The sequence below is a fragment of the Pongo pygmaeus genome, chromosome 13 (assembly GCF_028885625.2).
Source record: "Pongo pygmaeus isolate AG05252 chromosome 13, NHGRI_mPonPyg2-v2.0_pri, whole genome shotgun sequence".
Lineage (NCBI taxonomy): Eukaryota > Metazoa > Chordata > Mammalia > Primates > Hominidae > Pongo > Pongo pygmaeus.
In genome coordinates this window covers 109,760,556-109,777,607 of record NC_072386.2, presented here as the reverse complement: position 1 = coordinate 109,777,607, position 17,052 = coordinate 109,760,556, and the positions used below count along the sequence as shown (strand labels likewise).

At 43.2% G+C, this 17,052-nt stretch overlaps 1 protein-coding gene across 2 annotated transcripts in view; it reads left to right on the top strand.

The window, feature by feature from the left end:
- Window positions 1-16,154, top strand: part of BRINP1 (BMP/retinoic acid inducible neural specific 1) — a 196,990-nt gene extending 180,836 nt beyond the window's left edge. For both annotated transcript variants that reach the window (XM_054502297.2, XM_063649867.1), the window contains exon 8: window positions 14,556-16,154. In XM_054502297.2, the coding sequence (XP_054358272.1) occupies window positions 14,556-15,696 (1,141 nt within the window). In that variant the 3' untranslated portion in view covers window positions 15,697-16,154. The remainder of the gene's footprint in view (window positions 1-14,555) is intronic.
- Window positions 16,155-17,052: the final 898 nt, after the last annotated feature.

The window sequence follows — 17,052 nt, the reverse complement described above, 5'->3', positions numbered from 1 at the left end:
ATATATTTTCTTGGTAGTAATTATCATCCTTTTACTTTTAGTTGAAGTACTCCCCAATTTTTTTAAAGATGGGGATCTTACTCTGTTGCCCTGGCTGAAGTGCAGTGGCATGATCATAGCTCACTGTAGCCTCAAACTCCTGGGTTCAAGTGATCCTCCCACCTCAGCCTCCCAAGTAGGTAGGATGACAGGCACATACCACCATGCTTGGCTAATTGTATTTTTTTATGATTATTTTTAAAACTTTTGTAGAGATGGGGTCTCACTGTGTTGGCCAGGCTGCTCTTAAACTCTTGGTCTCAAGTGATCCTTCCCTCTCAGCCTCCACAGTCTTTGAGATTACAGATGTGAGCCACCATGCCTGGCTCTAAACATTTTTTCTAAGGCTGATCTAGTGGCAATGAATTTTCTCAGCTTTTCTTTGTCTGGGAAATACTTTATTTCCTCTTCATTTCTCTGCTAGGTGTAATATTCTTGATTGAAAGTTTTTCTTATTTTTTCTTTCAGCACTTTATCATCCTATTATTTCCTGGCCTTTTAAAATCATTTCTATAATGTCTTTGATATTTTGATTATAATGTGCCTTGTGGAGGACTTCTTTGGGTTGGACCTGTTTGGGAACCTAGGAGCTTTCTGAATCTGGATGTTCATGTCTCTTCCAAGACTTGGGAAATGTTTAACAATTATATCATTAAATAAGCTTTCTATGCCTTTCTTCATCTATTATTCCTCTTACACTCATCATGTAAGTACTTGTTTGCTTACTGGTGTCCCATAATCCCATATACTTTATTCACTCTTTTTAATTCATCCAATTTTTAAATTCCCCCTTTACTGGGCTATTTTAAAACACTTCCCTTCAAGTCCAGACTTTCTTTTACTTGATGTAGCCAGCTATCGAAGCTCTTAATTGTGTTTTTTAATTCATTCATTGAATTATTCAGCTTTAAGATTTCTCTTTGGTTCTTTTTAATGATATCTTTTTGTTGAATTTCTCCCAGATCATGAAGTTTTATTAATTTTATTGAATTATCTGTCGATATTCCCTTGTATCTCAATGAGTTTTGTTTTTAAAGATCAGTGTCTTGAATTCCTTTTTAGGCAATTCACAATTTCCATTTTGAAGGATTTGTTATTGGATAATTATTTTGTTCTTTTGGTGGTGTCATGTTTCCTTGTTTTTTCATGTTCTTTGTGTCCTCATGTTTATATCTGTGCATTTAGTGGACAATCACCAATTATAATTTTATAGAGTAGCTCTCATAGAAAAAGACATTCCCCTGCAGGTGTGTCCTACAGTGTCAGTTGGGTAAGGTGCTTAATTCTGGTTCTGGGTGGGTGCACTGGTGTAGCCATCATGAAACTTCTTCAGTTGTAATCAATGTCAGAAATTTCTGTGGGTACCTTAATAGCCTAGTCTACAAGACTTTGTGGCAGTGGTGGTGGCAAGGTAGATTGTTAAGGTTATTGGCAACAAGGGCTTCAGGGATCCTGTTGTTCTCATTTTTCCCACAGTGTGAAGACTTAGCTGAATTGAATTCCTTTTGGAGTTGGGTATAATATAGGTAACAGGCAGCCATAGTGGCACTGTTTTCCAGGACACAGGTGCTTAGAGTGGCAATGGACCTGGGGTCCTATGATCGGTGTCTTGTTGAATACTGTGGCCCATGTGACATGGGTGCAGGTTTATTTTCTTAGCTCTCCCACCAAGCAGAGGATTGCGATTCCAAGGCACTTCAGTAGCTCAGGCCCAGATGGCAGGGATGTAACCATGACTCTGATGCTGGGTGTCAGGGCACTGCACTGGTATGGCTCCGGGAAGGAAGGGGTGTTTCAGCGGCTCAGGTTCTGGGGAGCAGGATACAATTGCAGTTTGGGTTGGAGAGCCAGCAGGGCACAAAGACAACTCGGGCATCAGGAGAGAGGGTACTGCTTAGTGGTGACTCTGGACCCTGGAATGGTGGGACATAGCAGCTACCCAAATCCTCTGAGGCGCTGTAGAAGCAAGAACCAGGAATGGCAGGGCATGGCTATGGCTTGGGCTCTAGGGTTCAAATAGTGCAATATTGGCTTTACTATGCATTGGAGGTAGGGCCTCTCAGTCGTGCATACTTCAGAGGGCTGCTCCAGATCCAGGGAAGTGGGGCACTGTAGCAGTTTGACATAGTGGACAAAGTGATACAGATCAGCCAAGGCTGTGCTTCCCTGGGGGTCAGGTGCCGTGTGGACTTAAGCACCAGGGTTGTGGCTGCTCCCTGGGCCAAAGCTCCAATTACCTGAGACTAGTTGGTTCAGGTGCTAAGTGTGGTGCTAAGTGTGCAAGGCTGCTCTGCCAGCTTGGGCATGGCTTTTCTGCTGGGCTGGAGCACCTGGTCTCCAAGGGATAGAACACCACCAGGGCTTAGGCATGCGGTCATGGCTGCTTCCATGTGTCAAAGCTTCAGTTTCCTGGGGCCAAGGTACAGGTTACTTCAGGCATCCAGAAAGTGAGGCTTCTCTCCTGACTTGGGTGTGGCTTCTCTCCTGGGCCAGAGTACCTGGTTGTGGAGGGGCAGGGTGCCAAACTGCAGCTGTTCCCTGGCCAGAGCTTCATTTCCCTGGGGCTGGGGCAACAGGCTGGTTTAGGCACTGAGGGGACACAGCTGCCTTACCTTCCCAGACATAGCTTCTCCATGGGGACAGACTGCCTGCTCCACTGAGCCTAGGCTGTGACCCTGACATCTGAGCTCATGCAGTGCCCTGGGCTTGGGTGCCAGGCACAGCAACAAATGAAATGGGGGAGATGGAGTGCCTCCCAGGCAGCTTGTTCCCCATGGTAAGGAACTGCAGCAGCTTGGCTGGGGAATGGAGCACTACTGTGTATGATCATAGTACAATGATGTCAGTGCCTCAGGGATGGAGAAGTGCAGTGGCTACCGGTCACTAGAGAAAAACACACTCTAGCAGGGCTTTGCTTTCAAAATGTCGCAGTGCAGTAGCAGGTTGAATAAAAGGGTCGGGGGTGGGATACAACGTGGGCTTCTTTTCTGGAGTAGTACAGCTGTGCAAACTCCAGGCAGTTCCCTAAACTGGGCTTAAGGCCCATGAAGACTTTTCCCTGCAGGAAAAGGGCTCACCTGGTTCTGAGCTAATCCTGACTGGGGAGAGGAGGTAGCAGAGACAAGATGTTTTGTTTCCTTCTCTATAGAGTCATCCTGCTTTTCGGTGCCTCACAGGGTTTTCACCACCCCCTTACTGTACTTCGGTGCTCTCCGTTAGTCACTTTGGTCAAAATTTGGTTGTTTGTTCATTGTTTTGGTCCTTTTTTGTGTTGGGCAAGGAGTGTTAGCCACCTCTAGTCAGTCATCTTGCTGACCACAAGCCTGTGATAATTTTAGTACAAAGGGGAATGCACTCTTCAGAGATGTTATGAGGAAATATTTTGTAATGCAAGATTGTCCTTTAAAGTCTAGTCAATCAAGATTGTTGTTTAGTGGATTTATCTTAAGGTTTCAGCTGCTGTTTAGGTGCATATTTTGTTGTTGTGTGTTGTCATTGTTCTTGTTAATTTTTTTTGGTCTTCTTGAAAGCTGGTTTAAGTGGGGGCGAATGTACCATAAAATACTGTTATTCTATTATTTGGAGAGGGGTATAGATAGTGTGGGTACCGAATGAGGGAAGGGAGGGGATGCTACCAGTTGGTGGATATTCCAGTTATGATATAATCCCCAATGTGCATTCTAGGACTGGGGAACTACCACTGGAAGTACCCACTGGACCCACTGTGAGATGGACCTGAGCTAAAACTCCATTCATCATCTGACTTCCATACACTCTTATTCTGACTGGTAGACCACAGTGATATTTTGCATCTCCTGGAATTAATGTGTCAGTTTAGAGCCAGTGTGCAAAAGTCTTTGGAAAGCATTATTATTTCCTTTTCTCACTCAGTGCACAGTCACCCAGGTAAGATGTTATAGGCCTCTTTGAAGAAGGCTAGGAGGAAGATTAACAGTATAAATTTTGGGAAGTGTGCAGGCTTCTTCCTCAAGGGGAAGATTCTGGTTCTGGGCTTCCAGGTACTACTTGTGTGACCACAAGCAGATTACTTAATGTCCCTGGACTCTCTTTCTCATCTGTCACAGGGACCAGGCCTTGCCTAAGTGTTATTTAGCTTTAAGATTCTGGAATTGTCACTATAAACTCATAGGCAGCTCTCCCCAGGAGATAGTTTGATCTCCCTTTGATAGTCCCTGACTACTGATTTTTGTGTGCATGCAAGTGTGGAGTGGGGAGCAGGGGGTACAATTTGCGCAACCAAGACTTATTCTGAGTGTGTATTAAATTGTCCTATAAATAAGAGGCACAAGCCCACAATGTGAAGTCAGGCTAGCTCAGGGCATCTGGCTGTCAATCACAAGTGCTTACAAGTGTCCTTCTAACTATGTGGCAATGAAGCTTTTAGCTGAGAATATCTTTGGAACTTTTTTTCTATTTATGGGCAGGAAAAAAAGGTGGTGAGGTCCAAAATGGTGGCAACCGAGGGTGTACAATCTAAGTGAGGGGCAGGGAGATGTGTGGCAGTGGCTAAGCTTCACTGCGAGTGCTGTCCTGGGTTTATTTAAGTCAACACTAGTAGGAATCTCTCCATTTTCACCCATGCTTGTCATTCTGCATTTGTAGCAAGTAGGGCAATTGACTCACTTGGCTGACGCAAGGCAAGAAAATAAGCATCTCCAGTTCCTTTCTGTTGTTTTTGGTTTTTTCTTTTTTTTTTTCCTCCACCCCCACCCCCCGTGGCTCGGAAGTAGCTTCCTGTTTGGAATAGAATCTGTAAGCTCAGGGGATTTAGTCAAAAATAGACATAAGTCTTATAATTTCTATGGACTGCTCTTTTTAATCGTCTGTCAGAGCCATCACCCAATTCTCCTGCCTACCTCCACCCTCCACGTCCTGCCAACAAACTCACGCATGGGTGAGTTTTAGTCCCAGTGATGTGACAAGTCACTAATGACCATCAGGAAGTTACTTCTCTTCTCTGAGTCTCAGTTTTTTTCATAGCATTAAAATGAAAGTGTAATGATATGAATGAAATGATACTCTCTCAACCCAGCCTGGGACACAGATAAATTGTGAGCTCAAAATTAGAGAACAAACAGAAGAGCTTTAGAAAGTTTGAAAGTGATATGAAAATGTCATGTTTTGCTGCCTTATTAATAAATACCATTCTGATTGTTTTAAAGGACAATCTTTTTGGTAAATATTTTACTAAAGTATTACATACATTCAGAAAGTGGAAACAACATAAATGTACAGTAAGATGAATCTTTACAAAGTGAATTCACACGTATGACCAGCACCAGATCGAAAACTAAGGCATTCTCTGCACTGTACAGCCCCCTGTGTCTTATTCTAAGACTTATCAACCTTCTCCCCAAGGGAATTATTTTTTTCCACTGCTTCATCCAGTGTAGGTCAGTTTTGCTTTATATATGAAATGAACTCTTTGTGTCTGGTTTCTTTCACCTTTTCATCTTTCTAAATGGAGATATTCCTCCATTTTGTTTTGTTTTGTGTAGTTGTGGCTCATTCATTCTCAAAAATATTTTATTGTGTATATAGAATTCTCTTCTACTGCTGATGGTCATTTGACTAGTTTGGCATTATTCCAAATAGTACTGCAATCTTATACATGTCTTTATATATGCCTTTTGGTTGTGTACATATTAGGCATGGAATTGCTAGGATGTACTGTATTCATATGTTCAACTTACTGAATATTTTAATACATACTTCCAGTTTTCTGAATTTGTTGATGCAAGTTTTGTTCCTAGCAGTAGCCTAGGAGAGTTTCAATTGTTCCACAATCTTGATGACTTAGCACTTACCTTCTTTTTAATTTTGTATTCTATTTTGCCATCCTGCTGAGTAATATATCATTGCTAGTTCAATCTGCATTTTTCTGATAGTGAATGAAGTGGAGATTCATTGCATATTGACCTTTTGAATATTCTTTTTGATGAAGTGCCTGTCCATATCATTTGCCGATTTTCCCTTTTGGTTATCTGAATTGTGCTCACTGATTTGTAGTTGTTTATGTATTATCTTAGTCTGTTCAGGCTGCTACAATGAAATAACAAAGACTGGGGAGCATATAAGTAGCATGAATTTATTTTTCACAGCTCTGAAGGTTGGGAAGTCCGAGATCAAGGTACTGGTGGATTTGGTGTCTGGTAAGGGCTTTTGGGTTCACCTTCTACCTGTGTCTTCACATGTCGGAAGAGACAAGGAGTCTCTCTCTTGTGTCTCATTTATGAGAACACTAATTCCACTCATGAGAGCTCCACTTTCATGACCTAATTGGCTCCCAAAGGTACCACCTTCTAATATCCTTACCTTTTGGAAATTGAAATTTCAACATACAAATTTGGGGGAGGGGGTATACAAGCTTTCAGACCTTAGCATGTCTTATACATACAATCTCTTGTTAGCTAGAGGTATTGCAAATATATTCTGTCATTGAAAGTTGTCTTTTCATTCTATGGTATCTTTTGATGAATCTGTTTTAATTTTTGTATAGTCCTATTAATCAATTATCATCTTTTACGGTGAGCACTTTTAAGAAATCTTTGCCTCCTGTCATAAAGATGCTCCCCTATATTTTCTCCTAAAAGTTGTTTTGTTGATGTTGTCATTTTACTTTTTTCATTTAGATCTGCAAGCCATCTGTTTTGATTTAGGAGTACAGAGGAAGTTAAGTGTCAAGATTTATTTTGTTTAATATGGATATTCAACTGATCCAGCAGCATTTGTTGAATTCTTTCCCACTCTGAGTTTTTACATCTATAATTACTGATTTCAAAGGGATCATTTACTATGTGAGCTCAAGAGAAACATAGTTTGTTTGCATGAGAGACAGTGTGTACCTACTATATGTTAGGAACTTCATGCATATCATCTTATCTGAGCCTTAGAACAACCTTGCAAGGATTGTATTATTATTCCATTCTGTAGTTGAGAAAACTGAAGCTTAGAAAGGACAAGCAATTAACTCAAGGTTAAATAATGAGTAGCAGAGCTATGACTCAATATTCCTTTTTTTTTTCTTTTTGGATTCCAAAGCTCATGTTAGCTCTTTCTTCTTCAAGTATCTTGGTGACAGCATTCATTAGAACTGTGGAGACTGAATAACCAATGAGTTGAAGATATTAGGCTATAATCAACTGGGCTGTTTTAGTAACCAAGAGGAATAATTTTATAAAGCATAGTTATTCCTTGCCCTCAGTAACAATCATGGTTAGTAATGGTCAGTCATTACTTCTTTTCACTGGAAGTCTCTCTAGAACTTTGCATATTCCATCCTAGCTCTTAAGACAAAGTGAAAAGTAGATGTTACCTTCCCCATTTGACAGATAAGAATACTGAAGGTCAAAGAGGACAGGTGACTTATTTAAGGTCAAATAGCAAGGCCAAATATCCAAGGTCAAATAGGGGTAGAGCAGGGCCCAGCACTTATTTAACTTACTCTCTCACCTGTGATCACCGCTTCTCACTGCCAAGATCATAGATCTAGATGACCATTATTGTACTTCAGGGTTAAGGCCCACTAGACCCTGGGTAGCCCCCTCTAATTTCATAGCTTTTTGGTTGGAGTCTGTTATTATACAGTCTAACTACTGCCCAAGAAGAATAAACCACTCTTGTAGCTCTCCACCAGGGAGTGTCCTGCTGTTTTTAGCTTTTCTGTCACCCTTGAGAGGCTCCAGGCGCCTTCCTTCACTTGTCTTCAGCACATTCATGCCCCAAAGCAAAATGCTGAATTTGAATATGTAGCTGATGTTGCCTGTCACCTCCTTCCAGACACAGAACTGTGTAATTGTAAAAACTGTTTCGTAATCCTCCTCAGTTAAGCTCCTGACAACCTAATTTTAAAGACCCTATTGGATTTTTTACATTGATGTCCTTCTCCTTCTTCCTTCTTCCCTCTTCCTCTGCCCTCTCCAGTAAGACCTATTACCTTCACTCCACAATTGAAAATTAGAAAATAGCTTCAGCATGACAAGGGACCATAACATTTTCTTTTGGTATTTCTTCCTTATTATTATGAGCTATTCAATGAGGCTGTGACACCACGTGAAGAACTGAGAGAAGGAAAAACAGGTTATGAAAGCAATGTTAGAAACTCAAAGAGGGTAATGATTAAAAGCTAAATATTTATCTGGGAAAAATAGTGAACAGAGTGAGTCTGATGGCCAGTTATAATTCATACTGGCACATCCATAGCATTTCTGAGGCTCTTTTCAGCGGAATCTCAAGCATTCTGACACCACTGACTTGACGTATTCATCTCTTATAAATACCACTTCTTTAACACACACACACACACACGCACAGAGAGAGTCACACACAGCACAACTAAAGAAGAGCACATCATCAGAAACCTAAAAAAATAACTGTCTTCTCAGTTTAGTCTGTGGTCTGTGGAATATACATTTTGTGGAGTCACAGAATTACTCGGGCACCCATTACAATGTCAAAGAAATGCCAAGGAAAAAGCAAAGGGCATAAATAAAAGAACAATGCAGAGCTCCAATTTCATTTTTTTCATTTCCTCTATACTTTTAAATACACACTCCTGGTAGGCAAATGGGAGTTATGGATTATAGCTTTCTATTTTAACCTAGATCTGTTTTTCTTCCTCTCTCCTTGGCACTCGATTTGTATGATCTCCCCTAAAATGCCACTGGCCCCACACTGTATTCCCATCCTAGGCAAAACCTCCAATTAAAATCAGCAGGGAGTTTGCTTGAATTAGGAACCCCAGCCTGGGCTCCCCAGCCAGGGAATTCTGAAAGGGAGATGTGTACCTTTGAAAGCACTGATGGGAAGCCCTGGGTGGCAGAGACTGTCCTCGAAATGATGAGCGACTCCATGCTGTGTCACCAGGAGACCTGTCAGGTTGCCAGAAATTCCTGGCTGAGGCAAAGGCAGAGCCTGCAGGGGGGCAGCTGAGGTGTTAACACGGTCCAGAGCCTCTTTCTCCTCCAGTCGGGGGTTTAGAGGGCAGGGAATATAGAGCATGGGCATGAGGGAGTATTGGGTTTGGACCCAAGAATCCTGAACCTTGCTCTGCTACTCCCATGCTGTGTGACCAAAGTGAGTCACAGTCTCTCTGTGGCCTTCAATGCCCTCATCGGTGGGATAAAAATCACAAGCGAATCCTATCTCATGGGATTGATGTGAGGATAAAGTGGTAACTGCCACGATGTAGAAAACACTTAAGAAACACTGATTTTTTTGACCTCAGCAACCAAGTCTCTGTGTTCAGGCCTAAACATGAGAAAGATGAACATTCCCAAGGTTTCTTCTTGAAGTTTCCCTGGTCAAAACTGCTTTATTCAGAGCCAGTGTGGGTACCTACCAATCAGGCTCCAGGGTTTTCTACTTTAGAAATGAAAATGCAACTTCCTTCTTTCTCCTACTTTCTCCTTCCTTCTCTCCTCTCAGCCCTCTGTCAGAATGAATTGAAATCCCATCCAACAGAAAGATGCTGATTTGGATGTATTGCATCTCAGCTTTGGCTGCAGATGGAAGATGCTTTGGATCCTTAGGGACAGAGAAAAGCACTTTAAAACCAACCTGCTCCTCCCTGCCTTACACTGACTGTCTTTCAGTGGGGTTGTGTCAGCCTTTGTGAGACCCTCCCCTCTGGAGCAGCCTGTTAAGCTGCTTCTCTGTTGCCAGGGTTGAGGCAGGCTATCACCAACTAGCCTGGGAAATGGTATTTATAGATCGCAATCCCTGCTATCCCTGATCCCCAGCATCTCCCTATGCACTTGTTGGGAGCCCCAATTATCTGTGAGTGGAGGAGAGGGACCCTGGCAGGTCCAGAGGAAGCAAGGAATGTGATAATAGGCCCTTCACAGGCTCAAACTTTCAGTATTTTTCCATTATTTCATTTCTTTTCTTGTGTCTTGCTTGCTTCTTATTGCTCACCATATCGTTATAATTTTACATTATGATACCTAGAAGAAAGTGCACTGATAACTTGTCTGAGATCACAAAGGTACTCCACATTCAGATACCAAGTTTTGTGATCTCAGACAAGTTATCTCACTTCTCAAGGACTCATTTTTCTTTGTCTGTAACATGGAGGTGCTTTCATATGCTGTTCAGGGAGACAGTATGAAGAGCCTCCAGCACTATGCCTGGTATACAGTGAGAACTCAATAGTTGTAAGTCACTGATGCTCTCAGCTGGTTTAGGGCACTGCCTACAATTGAACCTTGTAGAGTTTATGACTATGCATGATAACTACTGAGAGAACTGGCTGGAGATAGGAGAGGTATAGGAGATTGATTTGATTGAGGCTTTTTCCTCATTATTGCAATTTGCTTGTATTCAAAAGACACACACACAATGAAATGAGCTTTTTGTGGTTCTAATCTCAAAATGAAATATTGAAAAGCAAAAGAAAGTTTGTTGACCTGGGGGATCAGGACTCACTGGTAACATTGCTTTACCTCTCTGACCCCACTGTCTCTGCAATTGGCCTCTCTAGAAAAGGAGGAGAATGGACAACTTGCCCACCCTTAGATGGCCCATCCAATAGTTGAATTAGGAACCCCAGCCTGGGCTCTTTCTCAAATCTGTGAGTTAACACAGATGATGCCTTGGCTGCATCTCTTTGTTTCTATCCTACCCACTCTAATTTCATTCCATCTCATCCTCCCTGTCCAGGGTCTCCTCCATAGCCTCTGTCTGCTCATTTGCTCCACATTTCCCCACCATCTCCAACACCAAGTCCTTTTCTCCACTTATCACCCTTCCCCACTCTCCACCTTTCCCCTCTGTTTTCTTTCCTCTTTCCCTCAGCCTCGTGCTCCCTGCTCCCCGTGAACACCACCTGCTTTCTAAGTCCTCTTGCTGTATCATTAATGCCTCCTTTGATACAGCCCACAACCTCATGATTATTCTGAGGTCAGGAGATGCAGGTGCCACGCAGCTCGCGAATGTATCTCAGAGGCCCTCTGTCCCCAATTCCTCCTGCCTGACAGGGCTGGAATCCTAATTTGCCACTAGCCCCGTTGCTTATTGCAGCACCACCAGGAACTTTCATCTTTTTATTTCCCTCACCGAGGATTCTGAGAGTTCAGCCACAATGAAGCATTGATTCAAGGAGTGGGGGCTGTGGTCCTTACAAAGGGTCCCAATGATGAGACACGAGAAAGGGGGCGCTCTACGGGGTTATAGAATGCCTTGCAGATGGGAACAGAGGAACTCTAAATGGGGTACTGTCCTGTCACTTGGAGAGGGAGTGACAGGGGCAAGTGTGGGCCATGTGAAAGGGGCATTTTGAAATGACGCTCTCGTCAGATGGAACCACGCAATCAGGGCCGTGTGGAGGGCCCCTGCAGCTCACAAAAATATCAGATGACTCATACCCAATATTCAGTCAATGTTCTGGTTTGGGAGGTGGGAGCCACATAGCTCATTATTATTCCAGCTCCGTTTCCTGAAGGCTGGGCCTGCTGCTGTTCTCCAGCCTGTAATAGGATTGGTCTCACGAAGCAGAAACTGGGGAGGCCTGGAGCTGTGTGGGTGGATGGTACGGAAAACGAATACTGCAGTCCTGAGGGGAGAGGGAGAAGTTTGTTTTTCCTTTTTTAAATGAAAACTAACAAGAAAAATATGAATATTCTTTATGCATTCATTCATCAAACATTGATTCACTCAGCAAGCATTTGTAGAGCCAGCCTCTGGGCTAGGTGCTCGGAGAAGGAGGGACCTCTCCTCTCAAGCCTAAGAGCCTGGAGGGGAAACTGACAAAGAAACGAGGGGTTTTAATACAGTGTTTTGGATACTGTCAGGGAGGTTTTATCGCCAGGGCCGGGTGGTTCTGTGGATTTAAAAAGGAGAGGGTTTCAAGGAGCCCACTGATTATTCCGCCATTTTCTCCCAGCCGATAAGCAACTCATTGAAAGCAAAGCATGCTGGGAAGCCATTTTAACAGTGTCCGTTTTCAAATGGATATAACAAAATGGTTTTCTTCAAACTCCAGAGCGATAGTGAAATCCCTGAGAGTGTTTCAATACCTTCAAAGGAAGAGCTTATTCTCTGGGATGAGAGTACTTTTTATTATTACCTTTTCCGTAATTGCTCTGTGCCAGGCTCTTTTAAGCACTTTAAATATATTATCTCACTGAATCCTCTCACCAGCTGCCTAAGATGGGCTTTATTATCCTCATTTTAGATATTGATACTGAGGCTTAAAGAGATGAAGTGACTTGATCCTGGTTATAGAATGCAGCTTTGAACTCAGCTCCGCTTGGGCCAACAACCATACTTTTCAACATTAGGCTCTACTGCCTAATTAGGCTCTTGGTGTTTGTGGTTTGGGGATTGTGGCTCATCAGTGGAAGTGATAGAATAGATGGATTGTTAACACTTCCTACCACAGAGAGTACAATGCAAATTAGCTTCCGTTTCTAGTTTTATAAAATGAAGATCAGGAACCACTGAGAGCATCATCATCATCATCACCACCATCACCATCTCCACAGCACATGACAGCCTTAGCTCTTGACTCTCGCTTGACAGACAATGCAAAAAGCCACAGCTGTGAGTCAGGAGCGTACTCTCTGATTGTTTGAGCATATCCTTTCACCTCTTAGCTTCCATTGCCATGTCTGTAAAATATTGCTGACAGTCCCTTTGCAGGAATAACAACTGCTAACTTTTATTGAGCTCTTAATAAGTACCAAGTTTGGGGCTAAGCCTTCACATAAAAATTCATATAATCCTCACATAGCTCTGTGTGGTAGGAATGATTAGGAAGGTGAAGAAAACTGCCCAGCATTACCTCCGCTTGCAGGTGGAGCCAGGATTTTCAGCTGTCTCTGACTGACCTCAAGTCCCAGGGTATTTTTAGGGTGTTGCTGTGAGGCTCAAGTGAGAAAATTGGAGTGAATATACCCTGTGCAGGGTAAAAAGTGCTAGACACACAAGGGTTTATTGGTAGCACAGAAGACAGCCAAATGGTGACTTGAACAGAAAAAAGGAAAGATGAGAGGCCTCTAAGCTGACTGCCTTGCATATTTGTTCCTACTCTGATGCTGCTTCTTATCTGTTGGAATATCTGTCTTCATTAGAATGTTTCAGTGGCTGAAATCAGATTATAGACTGACTTTGGTATCATTTATAGTGTTGAGGGCCTGTGGGGAGGGGGCCCAGAGGCTGCAATAGAAATGCAACTGAATGGAGAGTTTGGAGCTCTGGAAAAATGCAGGGAAATAACCCCCCCCCCTTTTTTTTTTAAATTATACTCTAAGTTTTGAGATACATGTGCAGAATGTGCAGGTTTGTTACATAGGTATACATGTGCTATGGTGGTTTGCTGCACCCATCAGCCCATCATCTACATTAGGTATTTCTCCTAATGCTATCCCTCCCCTAGCCCCCCAACCCCTGACAAGCCCCAGTGTGTAATGTTCCCCTCCCTGTGTCCATGTGTTTTCATTGTTCAACTCCCACTTATTAGTGAGAACATGCGGTGTTTCGTTTTCTGTTCTTATGTTAGTTTGCTGAGTATGATGGTTTCCAGCTTAATCCATGTCCGTGCAAAGGACATGAACTCATCCTTTTTTATGGATGCATAGTATTCCGTGGTGTATATGTGCCACATTTTCTTTATCCGGTCTATCATTGATGGGCATTTTGGTTGGTTCCAAGTTTTTGCTATTGTGGATAGTGCTGCAATAAACGTATGTGTACATCTGTCTTTATAGTAGAATGATTTATAATCCTTTGGATATATACCCAGTAATGGGATTGCTGGGTCAAATGGTATTTCTGGTTGTAGATCCTTGAGGAATCGCCACACTGTCTTCCAAAATGGGTGAACTGACTTATACTCCCACCAACAGTGTAAAAGTGTTCCTGTTTCTCCACACCTTCTCCATCATCTGTTGGGAAATAACCCCTTTCTAACATGTTCTAAAAAACCACCGTGAGGATCATGTAAGATCATCAGTAGAAAAGCACTACATGATATCTAGAGTATGATAAAATATAATTATTTGTTTTTGTTGAAGTTGTTAATGTTATATACCCTCATGGGAGGAATCTGTAATGGGGGTTGAAACATGTAGTTTAAGTAAACAAATAACCCCTAAGGTCTTTTTCATTGCTGGTTGTTTACAACATGTTGTCATCCAGAAGGGGTATTTGAGTCTAGACACTTTCATTTCCTGAATCACACTTCTTTGGGACTAGTGTATAATGGAATCAAAGAGCTGGAAGGACCCCAAGGAACATTTACTACAACCCCTTCACTTTGCAGATGAGGACATTGAACATTAGGAAGCTAAAGTACGATGTCATGCAGCTGGTTTGTGGCATTACGAGGAGCTACAATGTAGTTCTTACGTCTATATTCGATGCCCTTCCTATTGTCACTGCTCCATCCAGTCCTTTCATCCTTTGGGCAGCTCCAGTTTGCATTATCAGTTGGATAACTGTAACTCACAGACCCATTCACGGTAGTTAACCTTCTCCATTTTTCCTTTATCTCCCAGGACAATTCAGCAGTGGCTTGCAAGGGTCCAGTCGCTCCTCTACTGTAATGAGAATGGGTTTTGGGGAACCTTCCTGGAGAGCCAGCGGAGCTGCGTGTGCCATGGCAGCACCACACTGTGCCAGCGCCCCATCCCCTGCGTGATAGGCGGGAACAACAGCTGCGCCATGTGCAGCCTGGCCAACATCTCCCTCTGCGGCTCCTGCAACAAGGGCTACAAGCTGTATCGAGGCCGCTGCGAACCACAGAACGTGGACTCGGAGCGGAGCGAGCAGTTCATCAGCTTTGAGACCGACCTGGACTTCCAGGACCTGGAGCTGAAGTACCTGCTGCAGAAGATGGACTCACGCCTCTACGTCCACACCACCTTCATCAGCAACGAGATCCGCCTTGACACCTTCTTTGACCCTCGGTGGCGCAAGCGCATGTCCCTCACTCTCAAGAGCAACAAGAACCGCATGGACTTCATCCACATGGTGATCGGCATGTCCATGCGCATCTGCCAGATGCGCAACAGCAGCCTGGACCCCATGTTCTTTGTCTATGTCAACCCCTTTAGCGGGAGCCATTCGGAGGGCTGGAACATGCCCTTCGGGGAATTTGGCTACCCACGCTGGGAGAAGATCCGTCTCCAAAACAGCCAGTGCTACAACTGGACTCTTTTGCTGGGCAATCGGTGGAAAACATTTTTCGAGACGGTCCACATCTACCTACGTAGTCGGACTCGGCTACCTACCCTACTGCGAAATGAGACTGGCCAGGGCCCCGTGGACCTGTCCGATCCCTCCAAGAGGCAGTTCTACATCAAGATCTCAGACGTGCAGGTGTTCGGGTATAGCCTGAGGTTCAACGCCGACCTCCTGCGCAGCGCCGTGCAGCAGGTCAACCAGTCCTACACACAGGGCGGCCAGTTCTATTCCTCTTCGTCGGTGATGCTCCTCTTGTTGGATATTCGGGACCGAATTAATCGCCTGGCCCCTCCTGTGGCCCCGGGGAAACCCCAGCTGGACTTGTTCTCCTGTATGCTGAAACACCGCCTGAAACTGACCAACAGCGAGATCATCAGGGTGAACCACGCCTTGGACCTGTACAACACGGAGATCCTCAAACAGTCGGACCAGATGACAGCCAAACTCTGCTAACCCGGGACTCCTTGCTATGGACTTTTCCTGTTGTTGTACACACACAACAGAACAAAATGAAGCAAAACAAAACAAAACAAAAAAACCCACAAAAATTTGTAAAATGTAATTAATATTCAAAGAAAAGGAGGAAAATCTTCATTTGTTGGAAATGAAAACGTTCTAGCAACTGTATAAAAGCGTTGGGCATGTTTGTTATTTCTATACTCACTCTGTCATGAAGAAGGGTCTCAGCCTTTTGTGGAGCATTGAGGGAGTTGCTTCTTAGGCCTCAGGTGCTGTATTGGGGGAGAAGGGAGAAAGCATATGCAATGAATTGTAAAGAAAGATCTCTGCTGTGCAGGTGCTAAGATTAAACACTAAAAAGAAAGAGAGATATATGTAATGTACAACTGACACTGCCATTTTTCCTTTTTGGAGGAAATGGACATAGATAAAGAAGATATTTCTTCGGTTAAGATTTATTCCCTCTTTATGCTTAATTCCTTGTGTGTGTGTGTGTGTTTTCTCTTCTTTTTGACTCTTTCTCACACAGGGGTGGGAATACAGTGACAATGCTATCTTACCCATAGGGCATCATCTTTCATTCTGAATACATTAAAACTAATGCAAGCTGGCCAGTAGGTGGGATTAGGAGGGGGTACATTCACATAGTCACAGGAAAATAAGTAATATCAGCTCATCAAACGCCTTAGTTTGAGAAATAGGCTCAGAGACGAATGGCATGCCCATGATTACACCCAGAGTTACTGCCTGAATGAGGGCTCGACCCTCACTTTCTGACTCCCTTGGCAATGCACCTTCTTCCACCAAATTACACTGGCTGCTTTTGTATTTTCTCCTTCAACATAGTTGCCAAGGGATGAAGTTTTTTTTTTTTTTTTCAGTATGAGGTTGTTTAGAGAGAGAGTTTGAAGAAATTTCTCCCCCCTTGCTTTCTTTAAAAAAAAAAAAAAATAGGTTTCCCAGAAATTCTTTCTTTCTATATTAAAGATGATAAAGGTTTAGTTTAAATAAAATCAGTGACCAAAAAACAGGGTAAGTAAGTTTTAGTATTGCATTGGTTTGCCAGACAGACTTCCCTAAGAAGTCTAAATATATCTATCTATCATCTATCTAGCTGCCTCGTTTGATAATACACATGCACATCTACCACCTACACCCACTCCCCTTCCCCACACACAGAAACAGAAACACTGCCACTTCCTTGGCATCTGTGAAAGGGTGAGAGGCCTTACGAGGGTTAAATCAGGATGATAGACTAAGAAAGACAGCTTTAACTTGGGGGTTAAATCAGGATGAAAGACTAACAAAGACAGCTCATTTGAAAGCAGTTCTGTAAAGGATTTGGTCAAA